At 41.1% G+C, this 22,069-nt stretch overlaps 1 protein-coding gene across 1 annotated transcript in view; it reads right to left on the bottom strand.

Moving 5' to 3' along the window:
- Nucleotides 1–22,057, bottom strand: part of fbxl17 (F-box and leucine-rich repeat protein 17) — a 219,999-nt gene extending 197,942 nt beyond the window's left edge. Inside the window, exons 1-6 of the mRNA XM_083912507.1 lie at nucleotides 21,934–22,057; nucleotides 19,750–20,258; nucleotides 18,426–18,788; nucleotides 18,145–18,267; nucleotides 17,418–17,675; nucleotides 17,080–17,211 (exon numbers count right to left, since the gene is read on the bottom strand). Of these exons, the coding sequence (XP_083768633.1) occupies nucleotides 17,080–17,211; nucleotides 17,418–17,675; nucleotides 18,145–18,267; nucleotides 18,426–18,788; nucleotides 19,750–20,238 (1,365 nt within the window). The 5' untranslated portion in view covers nucleotides 20,239–20,258; nucleotides 21,934–22,057. The remainder of the gene's footprint in view (nucleotides 1–17,079; nucleotides 17,212–17,417; nucleotides 17,676–18,144; nucleotides 18,268–18,425; nucleotides 18,789–19,749; nucleotides 20,259–21,933) is intronic.
- Between the last annotated feature and the right edge of the window lie 12 nt (nucleotides 22,058–22,069).

Below are 22,069 nucleotides of genomic sequence, written 5' to 3'. Positions count from 1 at the left end.
TTATTAATTTAACCATCAGGCAATCAAAAAATAGCTTCTTAAAGTTGTCCAAAACAGTCAAAGACTAAATGTATTTTCATCAGTAGCAACAATGTAAATCTAACATCTGCTCACCTCAATGACCTGTGCTATCCTTCTCATTAATAAAGTTCAACCAGAGCAATGAACAAGGTGTCGATGAAGCAACCTGTGATGTAAACCATGCTGGAAAGTGATCTATGCATCAAAGGTTATCTGGGGTCTCTGCCATGGGGAAACAACCTCCTTGATGCTGCCTGATGCTTTCTCCACTTCTACATAGCTGTTAATTAGCCCAGCTAAGTGCACCATTAATCGATTGCCTGTCTCAATGCTATATCTCATAACAGTGTTGCACTCTGGCAACAACAGGCGAAGAAATGTGAGGTTCAGGAAGTCACACTTTTCCACTGGTGAAATACTGGTGCTGGAGGAAGCAAAGAGTAATGGCTGCCTCTCAAAGACAGGAGTGGGTGGTGTACTGATGGCAACTGAGAGGAGTGAAACTGATGCAGAGTTTTACATTATTCAAATCAATTATAGTACACTGGACAAGTGGAAATATCTTTGTACAAGCAATGTAAATTTGTAAATAGTTTGAAACAAGAAGTTAAAAGTCACAACTATATCAGTGAAAGACACACAGATTTTGAATTTAGATTTAAATGGATGGTTTTCTTTCTTTCTCAGAAATTCTCACATTACAGATATGATTGAAATGTTCTGAAACACATAACATAAGCTCTTATGAACCAGGGATAGGCACCACTATTTTTAAGCAAAGGGCTCACAGGCCACCAAGCCCCTAAATCTGATGGCGCAAATGTAATGAATGAATGAATGAATGAATGAATGAATGAAAGAAAAAGACATTAACAGAATAAAAATATTTAATTATTTATCTAAATCGAAAACTTCTTTGTAAACATTTTGGTATATACAGTATATCAGTCTTCTTAGTTCACATCTTTTTCTCCATCGGGCCATTGGATGATGGTTAGCGTCAAACCCTGCTGAACCCATCAACATGAACGAGATGGAAGATTTGAAGTGAAACAAAATAAAAGTGAAGGTAGACATGAGCAGTAAGGAAAAGAAGCTCCCGTTGGTGCAACAAAACATGACAAGTAATGAAGACACAATATACTGCTTGTTGTTCAGGCACTTTCATCATATGGCAGACACATTAATGTAGAAACAAAGGGTACTTATTGCAGATAACTGACTACTTTTTACAAATCAAGTATTGTCTCAACAAGTTGCGGCATGCTGCACACCCAATGTCTATTTAAAATCAGTTGTCAGTTGTTTAACTGACTGGTGGACTTCAATCCAAACTAGTAATGTTGTGCACACACTGACAACAAAAGGTGTGATTATGACATGCAACAACGAATATTTGTTTATTTCCACCAAGCAAAGTTTTGTATTTATATCCGGATAAATTCAGCAGATTATAGGGCTTCAAACAGATAAGCGTGAGTTTGATGGAAATGAAAGCCTACAAATTGCTGCCTTGCTTGTTTTTACTGATGTTACATGAAAATGGTTTACAACTGTCTCTCAAAGGATTTGATTACAGGTATATTGAGTCATAGTACTGTAAGCAAGAAAAAGAGTAGAAACATCCTGGACATCTGTAAATTAATATATTTAATTTTCTTAAGTAAATCGTTTTCTATCAAACAAAATCCCCCCCAAAAAATGAATCACATCCCTAAATAATATTCTGAACTTATTAAAAATGGAAAAACCCCAGAATGTATCTAATCTATCTCAGGAAGAGGTAAAACACTGAAGCTTGTGAAACCCACCACCTCCTTTGATATTTTTCAGTAGTATGGAGCGGGGGAAAACAGCTTTATGCTGTGCTCAACGGTCTTAAAGAACAGAAATCCTGAATTCACCACCTGCAAGTCAATCCCCTTGCAAGTCCATCAGCAGAACAAGGGAGAGAACCCACCAGGAAAGAAAGAAGGTAAAAACTAGTCTCACCGGTTGTTGCTGGAGCATGTTTCTACATTTTTCTTACTTACTCTGAAGCTGTGAGTTAACTAGAAGTTTTCTGTAAAGTTTTTAAAAGTTACAGTTGTAGAACTGTTTTTCAACTTAGGTTTCTGTTGCCACATGCCTTATATCATTTCCTGCTTGTATATAATCATAATTTACATAAAATTAAAGCTTCCAATGTTGCCCAGAAATTGGCAGCAAACCCACATTAGCAAGGCAAATGTTTAGTTGCATTTTACAATGTGATATTTAGAGGAAGCATGGATTGTTAGGAGTTAGGTCCCCTGTGTTCTTTTTCTATACTTTATTTTTCTTGTGGGCTGCTTTCATTATAAGAGATAGTTGTGGATTTGGTTACAGTGTGAGTGATAAAAACGTCACTGCCAGAGCTTTGGTGGCTGTTAAGGGTTAACGAAAAGCAGGTGTGTAAGCCACACAAAAGGAATGCCGCTCAGAGATGCTCGCTTTGAAAGATGCTACTTAGACTACACCGCAGCTTCACACCGGTCCAGCCCATGAACACCTGCACTAATGTTGAGGATCCAACCAACCTGAACTGAGGTAAAACACCGGAGCTGGCCATTCATAAGAGTTGAGATCACCGTATGCGAGAACTTCATCGAGGAGAAGAGCTTACCGCTAATCCAGCAACGGGCCTACTACCTGGTAAGCAACCCTGCCTCAACTTATTATCTCTGGTATCTGAAAGTAGCCCTTATGTGTGTTTTCCTTATTTTAAACCTCTTCAGCTCACGCCAGGCAAGGACCAGTGATAAGACTCATACTGTTAAACACCTGGACTAAACTAACGCCTTACATGAATCAAAAATGAACCAACTCAATAGATAAAATTTCAATTTGATATTCACATAATCAGCACTTTGACACAACAGTAACTTAAATCTACATTAGTGAAAAATAAGCCATCATCTGTAACCGCTTATCCCAGTCAGGTCGCAGGGGGGTGTAGCCAATGCCAGATGAAATTGTTCGAGAGGCAGGGTACACCCCAGGTTGCCAGACTATTACAGGGCTGATATGTAGAGACAGACAACCATTTACGCTTGCATTCACAGAGAATCCAACCAAGAACCCTCTTGCTATGAGGCAACAGTGATAACCACTACACCACCATGCCAGCCAAATAAGCATCAGAGACATGCCGTTAGTTCTAGATAAAAAAAAAAAAATGCAAATATTAAAATTTCTATGAAAGACAATTACAAAAGCGGAGCAGCATGATGTGCAATTATAGGGGTGGGCAATATGGAGAAAATCATATCCTCAGTAATCTGCATATTGGCTAAGTGGGTGAAGGCAAATAATAGAACATTCAGCCTTTTAAACTACTAAAAGACAACACTTATGTCATGATTACCAAAATCGTCGAAAAAAGATATCTAGTCTCATGTCACAATGATGAGATGATATCGATATGTTGCCCAACCTTCTACAGCTGTCTCTGGTATATAGAGTCAGGACCTGCTACAAAAAGGCTCCAAGCTTCCAGAAATAGCCTGGCTGAAACCCGCTTCTTAGCAGGGAAAAAAAGGCTCACACTACTCCAGATCATTTCAGCCAGCATTCCAAGGCCAGGTCGTCCTTGAAAAGATTGACAAGTTGCAGCGAGGAACAGGCTTACAGGCAGCCATAAGTGGGAAATGGAAAGAAACAAGGAATAATAAAAGGATAAGACCGAGGGAAGCACTGTAGAGCAGGTAAACATAGGCGGAACAGGAGATGAATAAAGACATGTGGCAAACAAATGTAGTGTACTAAACAAGAGCAGAGGGAAGGCAGAGGCCGAGCGCGAGAGCTGGAGCAGAGAGGCAAAAACAGAGAAAGGCAGACAAAGTGTACAGGTGAGGGAATCCCAATTATAGCGTGACCTTGTTAACCCTGGAGGCTCGTTAGAGCAGCATTTTCCAGGCCCATCCTCTGTCACACCTTCATTAAGCCCATCGACCCACTGTGCTTATTAAACACATTCATTACCCCAGTATTGAGCCGCTGCTGCTATCACCGGCCCCCAAATGCATCACAGGGGCAGGCAGAAGGGTGGCATCTAGTGGAGGGTGAGATGGTAGATTTGGTGAGGTGGGGTGAGGAAGGGATGCACAAAATGGACACACAACACTATAGATGTTCAAACAAACACACACCTTTCTGCCTCTATCAATCATCACTAATGAAGTCAGTGATTACAGCCGCTTTGGCCTCTCCATCACAAATAGACAGAGACAACAGGAGGAGATGGTGACAGATGGGGAGAAAGAAATCGAGAGGGAGGATATGGCTTGTTTGAGAGAGGAGGAGACTGCTGGGATGAGTAGCGGGAATGTGAGCGTGAAAAGAGGATTAAAAAAAAAAGAGTTTGAAATAAGTTGAAAAGGGCAGGTAGACTTTCTCTCACAGTCATCCTCTGCAATTTCCAAGCATGGGATCAATAAAGTATTTCTATTCTATTCTATTTTGCACTTCTGTCTTTTCTCCACAGCAGCTCAGGACAGAAGTGAGTCCCAAGGGGAGGGCTACTCATGATACATGTAAACTAGTTCACTGAGCTAAAAGGCAAGGCCTCCATCCTGGCTTCGGGCTCCTGCTTTAAATGATGACATCATTTCTGCCCTTCTCAAACAAAAGGAAAACTCATCATCAGAGAGAGGGAGAGGGAGAGGAAGGGAAAGAGCGCAAAGAGATTAAGAAGAGTAAAGGCGTGAGCGAGGTGTCGGAAAGGGCCATGAATCAACGTGACATCCCTGGCTGGGTGACAGAAGCTGCTGCTGTCTGAAGCTGGATAAACAGAGGGCCTCTAAAGCAATGCGCTTTTAACACTGGCCAGGTCAGAGCCCGGCACTGGCCCTCAAGAGAATTAAAATGGCTGCCAAATTTTTCACCTATTGTCAAAAAGTTACTGGCTGCTGTGTTGCCAAAACCTTTCCAACTTGCTGTTGGCAAGCAGGGGTGGACAATCTGCCAAATATCAAATTCAGAGTTGCTGTGATTGTACTAGAAGTTAATCAAAAGTTAATTAAAAGTTGTTAATCTACTGTTGTTGTTTTCTTGACTGATCCAGAAAACATAAAAAAAAAAAAAAAAAAAAAAAAAAGCCCATTATGGTGATATCATGTAATGTCTTGCTTCGTCCAACCAACAATCAAAAATATTACATTTACCATAATGCAAGACCAAGCAAAGTAACAAATTCTCACATTTGAGAATTTAGAACCATCAACTGTTTGGCTATTTTGCTTTAAAAATAACGTAAACTACTATTACTGAGGGTTGTATCTGTAAACCATCTATGATATTTTCTAAAAGCTCATGATGATATATTCAAATTGCTTGTTTTATCTGACAAACAATCCAAAACCCAAAGATATTTTGTTTATTATCAAATAAAATCATATAAAGAAAAACATAAAATCCTCATATTTGAGAAGCTTAAAAAAATACTGAAACAATAAATAGATTATAAAAGCAATCATTAACTTTTGTCAGTTGACTATTGGATTAATCGACTAATTGTTTTCGCTCCACTTAGCTCCCTCACATTACCGCTCTTAACCACACCCAACAAGGATGTTCCTTTTTCATATTCATTATAAAATCTTACAACAGTGCATTATTAGCAAAAATGTAGGGTATATTTTGCACAGCCTGCACACTTTTAATACCCAGTAAAAACATTTAAGCAAAAACATTTTCTTCTCTCAGCTTTACCCCCCATCTCTGGCTGATGTCCCTCCATGTGCTCAGCCAGAGTAAGCAATGAACAGAAAAGGAATAGAAATGGAAGTCACATTCACATTAGCATTCTTCCTGGTACTCTGGCTGCTGCAGGCGAAACTTGATAACGTCATGGAGATAAGTGCTGCTACAACATCTACAGTACTAAAAGATTATGCATTACCACTGCAAAGGCCATTCAGATATTGTGACTACAGGTGAGAATATTCTTATTTTCATTTTAATAGTATTCAAAGTCTTACATAAATTACAAGCCAGTCATAAGACATGAGAGGTGCAAACGGCAACCATCCAGTTTACACACTTATATTGGTGCTGGAAAATGTTTGAGCCTTAGTATCAACAGGTTATAAAGCTTCATTCTTATCCAAATTAAACCGACTTTAAAAGGAGTTCTTGTGAATATACATTTCAATAACCTGCAGCACACACAACACAAAGAAAAATACATAGTGAAGGAAAGATTTGGTTACTAAAATATTTATTAATATCCTCAAATACTGTATAAGAGTATAAGAGGAACACTCAGATGCATAATTGTTCACTGTTTATGTACTGTATTATTGCTCTTATCTAGTCCTATTACACCCTCTGCAGGTGAAAACCAAGCATGTCAACTAAGAGCACAGTTGGTATGTCTTGAGCCATCCATACGTGTACATTTAATAGCTGAGAAAAAAGTACTGATGGGAGTTTTTTGATTCAATGCAAAATACATTATTTGTCCCTTAAGAGGCAATTTGAAGCAAGAGGGTTAACAAATATGAAAAACATTCAAAACAATTCATCCACGCCCATAAAAACCAATGGAAAATACAAACCATTGAAACATGAAGATTAAAAGAAAAGAAGACTTAAGGGTTAATGGCAGTGATCAATTCCAATGTCGAACATCACAAAAATATAAGAAGTGCACATTCATTTAATCAACATTTACTCAAAGTAAACTGACCCCTGATATCTTGCACTGTGTCTCAGGGCTTCTGGAATAAAAACCCAAATATATGCCTGTTGCATACAGGCAATCATAAAAGCATTTCTGATCCATATCTCCTAAAGTAATAAAGATATGTTGGGGATAATGGTGTGTGCCTTTTTGAGGACCTTCTCAGTATTAAGTTAAGCAGTCGATCTCTGTTATTTTACCAGTCATTTCAGAGCAGAAGTTTACAACACATTGTATTTGGTTCTCATTTTAAAAAATGCATTTAAACCAGCATATAAATGGAAAAGGTTAAAATACTCATCAAAGTAGTACTGGATAACAGGTCTAAAATGTTGTCAATATTCTCTGATCTACCCCAAAGACACTACACACAAAATAGTGTAAAGGAATGTCGTTTTTAGGACTGTTCAACAAAAAAGAGCCAGATATATCAGCTGTCCCACCTCTCAGTCATCAGGTCTGTCATTCACTTGACTTTGACTTTTCTCTCCACAAGTTAAATACTTCCAACACTTAAATGAGCCACTGAGAGAATCCAAGTGAGCATCCTGCCACTCCAAGGTCTTTCTCTTCTTTTTCAAAGAGTAACTTCACCATCTATGTTATTGATAGAGTGAGAGAAAGAATGCCTAACGTTGATGCTGAATGTTTTTCCAGGGTAAGTAATGTTGAAAAGAAAACATTGTAGCAAGGTGAAATATCACTTCGGAGGCACACTTCACAGGCTCGCATTTCCAAAAGTGCTTTCGCTTTCTTCCCTTTAAAACTTGTTTGTTCTTGGGCAGACGGCAGAGGGAACATATCGACGATGTCTGTGTCTGAGTGCAGCCGACTGTCCAAGTTAAAGTCAGAGCTCATTAATGCATCTGATTACTCTTGAGGCAAAGGCCGATCAGCAACCACCCAAGACACACACACACACACAGCTGCTTTTTGGGGACACAGATCAATACGGAGGCACTTCAAAAATAAATAAAAGTTTTTAAAAGTATAATTCACATAGTTTATTGCCCAACAAACTAACCTCATGGCCTTATCATAATGAGTCAGACACTGTTAGAGCTGGCCTATAAAAGGTCAGAAAATAGTGCAAATTAAATTTCCATCTGGTTTAGAGGTGCAACAGTTCAACAAGCCCACGTCTTGTTTTGTATTGTGGTTTTGGGTCACATTAGGGAGAAAGAAACACATGACCAATTTCCAATGTTCTCTCTGTAATTTACTGTTTACAAAGATAACATTTTTCTTCCATCCAGAGATTTGATAATATATGAAATTAACAAATACTCTTTCAAAAGCAAAAAGTGTAACTTAGCCTATTTAAAACTGACTTAAAAGATGATGGTGTGATACATTTTTGCCTCCACATGCCATCTCCACTTATCTTCATGCTATATTGTTGCCTCTTAGTTTCCATTACAAGAAAGGGAAGAGAGAATCATGTATCCACTATCCACATAAACTAACAACCTTTGTTTCCCTAGGGAGACGAAAGAATTGCAGCTTGCGGTTTGCGGAGATTGTTTTTTCAACTGCTGTTTCCAGTGTCAAAAATGAGCTCAACAGTGGCATTCAGTTTATTGTCATAGACGTCTCAGAAAACCAGAAAATACTGAAACTGAAAAGATGGAACGAAGTGGAGTTATATTCAGTGTTACTCATAAAAATGTATTCATCATTGAGGTTTAAAAACCCCTCTCCTTCCTCATAAAACATTGGCATCAGTTTATGAAATATTGTGAATTCTTACATCCACATAGTGCCTCAGCATGCATGCAAACAAAACAGAAACCCATTGTAAAAAACATTACTCAGTAGCGTTACTTGTGGTCAAACTGTACAGGGTATTTTAAAGCAATTCATCATTTTCCAAAATTATAGTTGATTAGTTTTCTGTTGACTGCACCATAGTACTGACATTTCACCAAAATGTTTCTTTCACTACTACAATAACCACAAAAACAGCATAAACAGCTGATAACAGCATATTCAGAAATAGTCAGTGAAGCACAAATAGAAGTGATGAGGGAAAAGGAAGGGATTAAAGATTGGAATGAAGGAAAAAGATTGTGTTTTACATTTAAAAAAGAGTTTGGTGCAGTAAACTCCATCTGGACAATACCTACATACTGTATGGCTACCTCCCAAATCCACAGAGACAAAGACAGACGAAGACAGAAAACTAAAGAGACTTCTTGATGACATGAAAGCATGGAAATTCTGGATGGGATCAGAGCTTTTCCACACTCTGACAGACATAATCCAGTGCCATTAGCAGTTACACTGACTAAATACATCATACAACATCTGATATTCAACATCCTGAAAAGTCTAAACTCTCGTCCATGAAGACTGGAGGGGATTGGGTAGATCTTGCAGAGGAGATGGACAATGCAATGTGTGTGCGTGTGTGTGTGTGTGTGTGTGTGTGTGTGTGTGTGTGTGTGTGTGTGTGTGTGTGTGTGTGTGTGTGTGTGTGTGTGTGTGTGTGTGTGTGTGTGTGTGTGTGTCTGGGCAGAGTGGTTCTATTTATCTCTAATTACAGTCAAATACGTGAACAAAGTTTCCAGAGGAGATTCCAGTGCAGCTGGCAGCTATTCAATTCATCTGCTCCCATGTGGGTGTCGTTTCCAGTGTTTTAACTAGGCCTCTGCGTGCTTTAGTGCATGTGTGTTGGTTTATGTCAAAAGGTCTATCCCATAATAACTGACAGCTATCATTATCACTTCCTTTGTCTTTGCTCTACCCCTAATCCGGCTAATTAAATCTGTTAATGTCAATATACAATTTAATCTGTGATTATCTTTGATTGGACCAGTGGAGCCTCGCTGTCATTCCTCCTGCCAGCAAAAACCCAACTACTGAAAAGCCAGAAAGACAGCCAATCAGAGCGGGAGTTGAGGCCTCTTTCCCTGACCGATGTCCAAGAAACACTACTCTATCTGACAGTTCGTATTTTCCAGTGTTTCTTGTTGTTCCACAGACAAACACATCCCAATCGCCAAAGTAAGAGAGCTGAAAAACGTGGTGAAAGCACGGGAGAGAAGCTCTGATTGTACATGCAGAGTGGTAATTACACCTAAATTGAGGGCACATGGTAATCTATGTTAGGTCATCTCCAATTCCACTTACATTTCCACATTTTGGACTAATTAAAACTGTAAATAATCAGAGCTTGTGTGTGAGAAAGAGGGGTGGGCGGGGAGGCGTAGGCAGACACAATGTCTTTGAGATGAGCCAGTGGATTCTTCCCATCACATTGCAGGAAAATTAAGTGCATACTCTTTGATTTTAACAAGACAGGAGAGCAGATAAAAAAAAAAAAATTTAAGAGAGAGGAGAAAGACTAAGAAGAGAGAAGAAAAGTGCTTCCCCTGCAAAAATGTTTGCAGTTTGCCATGCGTGTTTAATTGGAAGGTACATTGGAGCAAAGTTACCGACATGGAAAGATGGGTGACGAGGTTTTTGCAGCGTAGAGTTGATCCACCAGTTGGTCTATGAAACTGACACAACTCAGAGTTAAACTTTCAACACTGCCTCTGCCCCCTACGGCAAATTGAAGTGAGATGAGGAAAAGGGGAATTTGCTATTCTCAGAGCCTTTGCCCTTCGAGGTGGTGGAAGAGAACAGAATATGAATGGGGGAGAGAGAGAAAAAAACACTTCCGAAGATGAAAACAAGCCTTGAAAGGCAACTGCTGCAATATAACCAATTCTGGCATAAATACTGGATGAACGCCAATAAAGAATGCAGGGTAGATGTCAAAAGGAGTGGGGCAGAGAGACACTAGAGTCACCTGCTGTTCACAAAACACACTCTTAGCCCAGGGTTGTCTGTAGCCCTGGGCTGATTTGGCCGCAGGCTAACAAGCAATGAAAGAGCAAGCATCAATTTGTCAACTGTAAACAAAATTTAGAGACACAAATCACTGATGGAGACATCCTCAGCATTGCATTAGTAGCTTTTATTTAAAAAATAACTGGTGTGCCCTTCAGTAAAATCATTGTCCTGGAACTCTCTACTTTTGCAATTAAAGGAAAAGTGGGTTATTTCATAATCATACATCTTGCACCATAACAGAGCACCAAACATATCTCTACTCCACTACAAGTCTCTAAAACCTTCGTCTGGTTAACTAACAGGAAATACACATTATCAGAGTTACTACCAATAATGTTAGTGCCAGTATTTCTTAAGGTTACACAAGCACATAAAGAGACCCCCCCCCAAAAAAAAAAAAAAAAAAGCAATTTAACCATCTACAGAGCTGGATATGGTCTTAACACAGAGAAAAGTCCCTCCAGCATGGAACTGAAACCACAACCACGACAACAAGGAGGGAAGGAAAGAGAGAAAAAATGCATGTGGGTGTTCACATGGCAAAGAAAAAGGCAGGGGGCAAGTGAAAGACCACACAGAAACATCCTGCAGCAACTCAATTGTTCCATTTTGGAGGAGCAGAAGGAGAGGGCAGATCACAGTGAGTAAAAGGCTCATCCTCATCTGTGATTGATAAGGAGAGGCAGGGAGAGGAGAGGAGAGGAGAGGAGAGGAGAGGAGAGGAGAGGTTTTAAAAGTCCCTTTATTGAACCACTTCATAAAAACAAAAACAAAAATTCACTCTTTCACTTGCCTCAGGATGACAACATCAACAACATCAACAAACAACAACACAGTCAACAAACCAACGGGAGTTTCAGAGTGTATATTCAACTCCCCATCTTCCCCCACAGAGCACCAAACCTCCTCAACAGCCCAGAGATCTTTGAACACCTGCAAAGTGCCCGGCATTTTGTAATATGCGTGTTCTACCCGCAGTCGGGCCTTCAGCAGTTCTCTCAGAACCCTGACTGGCTCCACATTGCCCACAGTTGCTTGGTTTCTGCGAGTCAGCCAGATGGCCAACTTTGCAGAACCAGATATAAAGTTGAGCAGTGTATGGACAGGCTTTTTCTTTGCACAATATTTTGGGCCAAAGATAAACAACTGGAAAGAAAAAAACCTTGAACAAAAATTGAACAAGATGTCCAAACGAGGACACTGAACAAACAAGTGTGCCAGAGTCTCAGCCTGTGGACAAAACAAGCATCCCTCCCCGTGCTCAGGATCAAGATGCACTCTGTATCTGTTTGTGGCTATTGCCCCGTGCACAATCCTCCACTGGATGTCTGCTGTCCGTTTCTCAACAGGCAACTTGTACAGGGACCGCCAGCTGCCTTTCGGGGAGGCGTCTGGGCCAAAAAACTCAGTCCACTTCGACTCCTCCATCCCTGCCAGAGACTTCACCTTTAGGGTCTTGACAAATATGTGATAGAGCGCTATTTTCCCGACAGCATGAAACTTGTCCAGGTGAGGGGTTTCAAAAGACAGCAGCTGACCCTCTCCCTCCTGCCACTCCCCCACCGCTGGGGTGATGAAAAGAGGGGGGAAGCTGTATTCGCACTCTTCACTCCACTAATCACTCAGGGAGCGATCTTCAGCAGTCTCTGCGGGCTGACAGGAAACAGGAAGAGATCCTGTTCTAAAACACACCAGCAGAACACAGTGCAGGTCAGGTCCCAGTATATTCCAGAAGTGTTTAAAAAAAGTCAGTGGAAAGACCCCTTCCTGATGCCAACTGATTAACAGCAGTTGTCAGTTCCTGTAAAGTCAGCTCGAAGTCCAGAGCAGCTTTCTCCCTCTCGCTGAGCTGTGGAAGCCCCTCCAGGAGCTCCTCACGGCCTTCCATGCTACATTGCTCTTCTGCAAAGAGTTCAGTGTAGAAGTCCATTGCATGGCTTCTCATTTCTTTTGGACAGGTGGTCACTTTACCTCCCGGCAGCTCGAGGCAGGTCATGTGTTTCCTCTGTGCCACCGTCCTCTCCAAGTTAAAGAAAAAAGAGGTTGGGGCATCCATGTCCTTCAGCTGAAGGAAACGAGACCTTACCAGAGCCCCCTTCACCCTCTCCTGCAGAAAGGAGCTCAAAGCCAACCTTTTCTCATGTAGCAGTTGGCCCTTGGTTGGGTCTGAGTCTCCATGTAATTCCTCTTCCATGCTCTTTATGCTCGCTTTGAGTTCCTGAACTGTTGATTTTATCTTAGCAGTTGAATGGGAGGTGTACTGCTGGCAAAAAACACGAATCTGTGCCTTGCCCACCTCCCACCACAGCTTCAGAGAACTGAAGTTAGCTTTTTGAAGCTTCCACTTTTGCCACAGTGATTTAAAATGCTGGCAAAAAACAGTGTCCTGCAGGAGCTTGTTGTTAAAGAGCCAGTAGGACTTAACCCTTTCGCCTGGCGAGATGTTCAAAATTAAATTCACAAAATGGCGGTCAGTGAAACCAACTGGATTAATATGGCAGTGAATCAGTCTGGAGCTTAGGTTTGGGGAAATGTACATCCTGTCCAATCGTGCAGCACAGACCCTGCTGTTACTGACCCTAACCCATGTGTACTGTCTGGACTGTGAATGTTTTACCCTCCATGTGTCTAACAGATCCAGATGTGTGATGATGTTATTGAGGCTTTGAGCTGACTGAGGATGAGGTTCCTCACTTGTCCTGTCTAATGTGAAATCTAGTGTGCAGTTAAAATCTCCACCGATGATGAGCTGGTCCTGATGGTAGTTTCTCAGCTCATTTTTCATCTGGTTGAAGAAACGTACCCTTTCTGCTCCATGATTTGGAGCATAGACATTGACAAAGCAGAACACATTGTTATGTATTTCTGCCCGTACAATGAGCAGACGGCTCTTGACCACTTCAGTGCAGGATAAAACTGTTGCAATAGCTGTTGTCTTAAACAAAACAGCTACTCCTGCACTGAAGTTAGTGCCATGACTGAGGACACATGGACCCTGCCACCATAATCCCCAGTCTGTTTCATCTGCTTGATTTGAATGCATCTCCTGCAGGAACAGCACATCTGTGTTCTTTAAAGTGGAAACTTCAGCTATCAGAGCCCTCTTGCTTCCGTCTCTCCCCCCATTGATATTCAGAGACCCTATTTTAAAACTCTCCATGAAGAAGTTTGAAAAAAGAAACAGACAGGAAGAAACAGAGTACAGTGAGTGGAGAAAACTACCATGTGGTGCATGCTCACGTTTTACTTTCTGGTCCTTCTTCTAACAGTTTTACCTTTTGTTGCTTTCCTCAATGTTGTGAGATGTTTTTTAAGGCGAAAACGCTTCTTCTCATCCAAAAGGTCAAAACCGACTAATCTTTTTAAGACATCAACAGATCTTATGAATTTGTCAGTGTCACTGAAGTAATCACTGACTTTTACAGATTTTTTGTAGGTTTCATCCAGAAACGGATTGATGTCTTCCAGCGAGTAAAGATCTGTGGCCCTGGTGGTTATTTCGCCTACAGAGGTGGCATCTGACTCAGAGTCATACTCCATCTCATCTGCTTCCCCTGACACTACAGCAGCTACATCAGCCTGCTGCCTCTCAGGCTGACTCTCTTCCTCCCTATCTATAATATTTTTTAACAGTGCACCAGTAGCGCCGGTCGCGTCCACACCACCATCAACCACTCTGGCTTCGGGTCCACTGGGTCGGACCGCAGCGCCCCCCGCCCGCAACACCGAGCGCAGCACCGCCACCGGCCGCGCGCCCGCCACCACCACCGCCACCGGCAGCGGCAGCGGGCCCGGAGCCACCGTCGCCTCAAAACACTTGAGTTGTCCTGAGCTAGCGTACACCATGTAAGAACCGTCTCCGTCTTTCACTCGGAATGACACCTCCAGTGTTTGAGAGGGCGAGTCTAAAAACATAAACACCTGTCGCCTTAACGACTGGACGTGTTTCAGTTTTGGGTCCTTACACCCCAAACTCACAGTTTTAAAGCCGCTGGCAAACTTCCCAAACCACCAACGTTTATTCTCCAACAGCTCGTTGGGAATGAACGGCGGGACACCGGATACGGTGATCCACGATGAGGGAGCTGACAGCGGGGACACCTGCAAAAACAAATCTCTGACGAACAGTCCACTTTGCACCAGCTGATGAACAAGTGGCTCGTCTTTAACGAACACAACCACTGCTTTGTTCATCCGTGACGCAAAGCAGAGGCTGTCGTGTCCTACCTGCTCATCTGCAGCCAGCAGAACCTCCTCCACACTTACGCTACTATCCGGCGGGACAATCCGCATTCCCTGCCGGATAGACGGAGGTGGCGTCTCGGCGGACGCCATCCCTCCCAACAACCACCAAGAAACCACTGATTAGTCGGTCACTCAATAAAAATCAAAAAAAGCTTACCTGATCATGCACATACAGGTGAAAACTGATATACAGGGACAGCAAACTATTCAAAACTCCGCGCCACTCGCACATCCACCACCACAAACCACTCACGCTCACTCACGCTCACCGGAAACGGAAACGAGGAGAGGAGAGGAGAGGAGAGGAGAGGAGAGGAGAGGAGAGGAGAGGAGAGGAGAGGAGAGGAGAGCCTTCACTACAGTATATTGTCCCATAACTGTGATTTATAGTGCACTAAAAGCTGAAAAGCCCTTGTCAATCCTTGATCAATTCATGTAGGGAACAAAGGTTCAACACACACAATGGTCTCACAGGTGTTCAAGCATTCATTGTATGCGTAGACCTTTCAGGGAAAAAAGCATTTTTCCATGTTGCTTCAAACCTTTTATCTAGTCTATAAACAGATGACCGAGAGTGAAATAAGATCCTCAAAGTACAAATGATTGAGTCACCTTCATTCTTCTTCATATGTGATATGAATTATTGATTAATTATTGCATTAAAGCCAATAGCCTGTATAGTCTGACATCACAGTCTAAATGATAACAAAAGCTAGATATGAACAAACATCTTTTAGCTTTGATGCATATTTTTGGATCTCACAGGGCCAACATATTTAGCCAAACTCATATTGAGAATGTAATTACAACCCTTTTCCCACAAAGCAACAAAACCAGTTTCTTACTCCTGAGAAAGTAGGAGGAGGGAACCTTAAATAGTCTTTCAAGCTGTCACAGAAAATAAATGGCCTCTGTGTAAAAATGAAAGGTAAGTGTTTCTGGGTCGTCTTAATTCCTGCCAAACTTAATGATAATTTTAGGCCAAGAAGCAAACGGAGCGCCTAGACATAACAATTCCCATATAAGCTCAGCCCATTTCTCTCCACCCTAATGACAGGAAGCTAAAATAACTACAACGATCTCACGCCTGAAAAATGACTGTCTGAAATTGATACCGCTGCGCTGAAATGTTATCAGCTGCAATATTAATCTCTCACCTAGTGGTAATCGCTAATTTGATATACTATTAAGTTGATGAATGGGATTTTAACAAACTGAGCTATTGTTAACAACTTAAAGCGAACTTATTCATCAGGGTCATACTTATTTATAGACTGTAAAGAAATATTAGCAGGGAAAAGTGCCAGAGCATTAGTGAGAAAAGGAAGATCTAAATATAAAGGGTGAGAAACAGACATGCCAAATGACTATTTATGTTCTCTTTCTGTATCATAATTAAATGCTAATTGACAAATGATGTAAAAGATGATATGTGGTTGTGACTTGGAGTCGAAGTGCACAAGCTCAGCATGAGTATCCAGAAGCTTTGGTCGACAAAAAGAAAGCAGCTGTTTTCAGAAATTGGAAAACAGTGACATCTAGTGCTGGTTTAAAGTAGTCTGGCACATTCCTCAGTGCATGTTGTTTTTATCAAAAGAAATATAATGGAGGTAGAGTGAAAAAAGGCAGTTCAGTTGTCACAAGTCATTATGTATAACACAAAACCAGTTGTGATAATGACATTAGTCTATTATTAAAGATCCGATTGATAGGTGTTAAACTGATTAAGGCAATTGTCAGCAAACATGTACGCGTCTACATATTTGCATTCACATAAACATGTGGGTGGTGTTGATACAAAAATACTCAAGCATTAATGTATTACAGTAGTGCAAGAACTTCAAATTTATACACTATAGGACCTCTTAGGTCTGATTAGATCATAATCAGACAGCTGATTCTGAGAGGCTTAACCGAAAATAATTAATCTGTATAGTAGTGCTTGAAGGCTTGTCAGGCAGTCAAGCTGGCAGTACACTTATTAGGAGAAGGCACTTCAGCTACAAACTATATTAGGGCATACTTATTCCAATATCACAGTAACTAACAGTTAGACATGCAAGAGACAAGGCCTCTGTTCTGACAGTATTCTTTTAACCCCAGAATACCGGTACATGAACGACTATCTGCGAAGAGCATATATGAGATGAATGCACACTTCACATTGGCAAAGAGAGACACGATAGACATTTGGGCTCCTCTATGAGCAGGAACCGTGAGGCAAGCAGGGGGGGAAAGCACAAATATAAGAGTAGATGTGTGGGACTGACCAGTTTGTTCTCTTGCAAGTAGAGTCTTTGCAGTTTAAGGCATCCTCTCGCCAAGGCCACCATGCCTTCATCTGTGATACTGTAGCACTGACCCAAGTGGATGTCCTTCAGCTCACTGCAGTGCTCTCCCAGCTGAAGGCGAAAAGGACACATTATTGAGACATCATTATTATTCATAGTATGAATAATAGTATGAAGTATTACTTCATTTTTCATTTGTGGAAGAAAAACATTAAATGAGGTGGTGGTATCACAAACAAACAAAGATCTAAAAAAAATAAAATTAAAAAAGGAAGCTTTGGATGCCTCGCGTTTTTATTCTGGCTCTAAATGTTTACCTTTTTTAGTGCTTCATCCGTGAGTTTGTCCTGATTGCCCACATGCACCTTCACCAGCAGAGGGCAGTGTGTGGCCAAGGCAGACAGGGACATGTCACCGAGCTGCTTGCAGCGGTAAGCTGTATACTTCTGCAGGCCAGGACAGTGTGAGGCCAGGGAGGACACACCATGGTCGTGGACCCCTCTGCAATCCGAGATGTTAATCTCTGTCACATTCTGCCTCCGAGAAGCTATTTTCACCAGGAGATCATCGTTTACCTTGGGAGCAGGAGAACACAAGGAAAGATGAAAGTCAGTCGAAATAAAACTATTGATAAGGTAAGACACTACTACAGGTGAGAACTAACTTCAATAGTAATATTTTTATTACTGTATATATCAGCGTGAAACTTGCCCTGATGATTACTTACAATAAGACAATATATTTTTGTATCACAAGTTTTCTGACATTTTGTGTAAATATGCAAATGAGGCATTATCTCATAATTTTTAAGAGAAATCAAAATGTGTATTTTGGATGATTTTATTCCAATATCGTCCCAAATATCAAAAATGATCTCAAATGTTGATTTTGCCTTGGGTGTCTCACCTTAATTAGAAAGGTTAATTAACTATTCTCAAAATGTCTGTAAAAAAAAACAAAACGTTGGTGTTCTTGTCAAATTAAAGAATCATTCTTGAAGACAATGGAGTCACAGACAACAAATACACTACGCTATGTGCTTACTTGTTGTAGGCCACTGAGGTCGATTTGCTTCCAGAACTGAAAGTCCAAGCAGAGGTCCCTCCAGTATTTACACACCAGAGAGGCACACAGACAGCGCTCCTTCACTGTCAAGTTGGAGAGCACCTGCAAGGAGGCAAAAGAAATGATCTAGTATAGTAAAAGCCATTCAACAATTCTGATGCTGTGGCCCAGTTGTCAAAGAATGTATTGTACCATATCAACACAAAAAAAATCAGTAAAAATAAATAAATCAGCAATTTAACTTTTTGGTGAACTCTGACCTTTAGAAGAATGGAGGAAGGCAGGTGGTTGATACTTGAGTGATCAGCAGCGTCAGAAGTTCTCGCCTGGCAGTCATCATAATGATGCAGGCAAGAGGGGGACGTGTCTGAACTGTGGGGCCAATCAGCATGAAGACCCAACCCGCAGCAGCCATCAGCAGGCGAGGAGGAAGAGGAGGAGGCAGAGGAAGAAGAAGCAGAGGAGGAGGGAAGTGGACAGAGGGGAAGGTGACAGTGGCCAGTTCCAGAGTTCGAGGCAGCCTCTCCGCCGTTCTCCAGCCCTCCATCAGGGGCAGCGAATGTGCAGCGCGGCTGCTTACAGGGTGTGCACCTCTGCACCTCTGAGCACTTCCTCTTACACACCTGCACCCAGAGACACACACAGATCAGTAAGGTAGAACCATCTTTTTTCAAGCAAGTCATAGCAGATTTTGACTCTGTTGAAGAACCTATGAAACACTGAATCAAAACAGCAACCTTAACCCAGGATTCTCAGACAAAGATGAAACAAGGAGTAAAAAAAAAAGCTGTTGCTTCTAGTGTGAAGAATGACTTGTGACTCCGGCAATTCTGTTATTACATCTTGAGAACACAAAAAACATTTCGCTTTAAAACACTTGGACTTCTGTTCAAGCTTTGAGCTGATTCAAATATGTCGCTTTTTTGTTACATATCAGTCATTCATCACCAAGACATTTTAGACATTGGGAGAAGGCCCCGGGGTAAACCCAAACCACGCCGGAGAGATTATATATCTTGTCGGGCCTGGAAATGCCTCGGGGTCCCCCAGGAGGAGTTGGGAGGTGTCGCTGTGGAAAGGGACATCTGGAATACTCTGTTCTCTAAACTGCCTTAAGTTAAGACAGCTCTATGAACCATTAAGGAAGAACACCAACCATCTGCCAATATTAAGGCTAACATTTGTGAACATGAATAATCTTTAAAAAAATAATTTAAAAAGTCTGGAGCTGTTCCATAGAAAAATTAAGGGGACACTCTTTGTGCTTTTTTTTTTATACCCAAATGAGCTTTATTCTATTCTTCACAGATGTGAAACATTCCCCTGGGTGTTCTCAGTGTATCTACAACATCTTTTCCAATTATTTGTCTATGGAGCAGCTCCAGACCTCATACTTGATGACATCACAAATTTGTTTAATTCCTCTTTTAACACTGTTTACTAATATTTTTGGGCTGGTTTATATAACATGTATGAATTTAGAAAACGTTTAGCAGCAGCACTGGTAAAGCATGGCTGTTTAAGCCATCTGTACAGATTTGGGTCAATGCTAGAACATTTGGTACTGTTTGTGCAGTTCCCTACCATCTCAGTGAAGTCGTTGGAGCAGCCAGGCACAGGTACAGGTATAGGCACGGACACAGACACCCCAGCGGTTCGGAACAGCGCTGGTGGCGGGATTAGTTTTGTAGGAACAGCTGATAAAAGGCTTCTCCCTTGGCCCTCCCAGATACCCAGTTCCCGTGGCGACAACAGGAACCTGGAGCAGTCCTCGGGAGATGCGAGTGTTGCGTATCGCTCGGCAAGCTTCGAGGCAGCTGCTGCACCGATGCCAACTCCGCCCACACCAGAAACACTTATTCCGGTGATACTGTTGTGACGGCACACACCGCCGTTGACTCCGGCCTCCAAATGGTCGCTGTCGTCGTCGAGACCGCTGCTGTTGCTTTGGACAATGAAGCAGAGCATGCAAGGCAGCTGCAGGAAACAGTTCCTCTTCTTCTTCTTCCTGTGATGCAACTTGCGTGTCCTCTTCTTCAGGCGGTAACCATTTTTCGAGAGAAGATGGCCCATATAGATGATTCAAGGAAACTCTAGAACAAAGAGGAGTTCATTCATAGGTCAATATATTATTCATGAGTATTCTAAGGACCTTGAAGGTCACAGTAGTGGCAAACTTCGATATATTATTAGTATAAAAAAACAATAGTCGATTACTCTTTCTATATCACGTCAAATTAAAATAATGTCTGCGGCACACAAAATAGGATGATTCTTCCCAAATGTATTTTTTAATTAAAGACCTTCACACAGCACTGATTCAGAACACAAACCAAAATACAGCTTGTTTTTTTTCCCCTGTTGTTTTATCTGTGCAGCCTTGGGTTGAAATTGTGTTGGGTTTTATAGCTTCACTACTTTCAATACTGTCAAATGTGGATATTGTATCATTTAAAAACATGTGGTATTTAAAAAAAAAGCTTCTTTCAGTATTTTACTTTTTAAACAATTTTCTTGTTTAGTGAACAAACCAAGCTAAACATCTCAAACATGGTAGTGTTTAACACAAGCAACCATACGATAACTTTGCTGAAGTGAAATAGCATTAACAGTTTTCTCCTACTGTAGGATGTAAGAATCATCAGCAGTTTGACTTACATGTTATCGTAAGGCTTCTTTACTTACAACTTTAACCACCATTTACTTTTTTCAAAGTAGTTAAGTGTGTATACAGTTATTTTATTTTATTATTTTTTTATGTTGAGGTTTTCTTTTAGCTTATTTTCCTCATGTATTATTTCAACTATTGTTAAATTAACAAAGTTCTGACTGTATTATCTATAGAAACTAATATGTAAACAAGGCCTGAGAAACATTCAATTAACTTTTAGTTTTCAGTATTCAAACACATTTAGGTTGGTACACAACTAGTACTGCGTTTTAACTGTTTTATTAATGACATTACTTTTTAAGAAGAGCCCTGCATCAAGGGAAATGATGAAGTTCATATGCTTACAATATAAAAATAATCCGGTAGTAATTTTGCTGAGATGACGGATAGTAACAAAATATCATAGTAAAAACACTGCAGCTTCAGAGGGAAGCCATTTGTTTTGCCTGACTCATGGTTGTGACTACTGTCCCTAATCAGTATGAACAGGAGCAATAATAAAAAGTGGCCAATAACTCTTAATGCACATAAGGACCTGTCAGTATAGTATTAATATAGACGTCTCTTTTAAGTGTCAAGGTCGGTCAAGATAGATCTTTATGTACTGAGGAACAGGTGGAAACATGCTGATAATAGACCAACGGTACACTAACCGCAAATGTACACGCCTCTTCCCTTGCAGAACACAATATCAAAGTATATTATAAATCATATAATAATATAATATTGTGTTGTGACGTTTAACACATCTGGTGTTGTCTATTTGGGAGTACTAAATCCCAGATCTGTTTCTGTCATACTGATAGTTTAGCGAGGAAACAGCAGCGGTGCATCGTCTGGTTGCAGCCGAATGAAAAGATGTAAACATTGAACAGGTGGTCCATTTGTTTAGCATAGAGTTAGTCATAAATCGATAGTTGTTTTTGTCTCAAGTCGCGACGGGTTTATGTCTAATATTAGCTCAAACTGAAAAACATATTCACACCCTTATCTAGAGGGAAAAAGACACGGCTCCGGTGCTGCTAACCCAGTTCAGCTACCTGACAGGCTAGCTGGCTCCATCATTAGATGCTAACTTAGCTGTAAACATCTCTCACCACTTCACACGGTGCTCCCACACTGCGGACGGCGCTCGCATAATACTGCTATGCTACACGGTCGAGGTGAGTGCTGACAAGTCCCGGCAGGAGAGATAGCGGAGGCGAGAAACCCTGTGACTGAACTAGCGTAGTG

Source organism: Echiichthys vipera, assembly GCF_963691815.1.
Source record: "Echiichthys vipera genome assembly, chromosome: 4".
NCBI classification, from domain to species: Eukaryota; Metazoa; Chordata; class Actinopteri; order Perciformes; family Trachinidae; genus Echiichthys; species Echiichthys vipera.
Note: the sequence above shows the minus strand (reverse complement) of the source record. Positions and strands in the feature narration are given on the sequence as shown.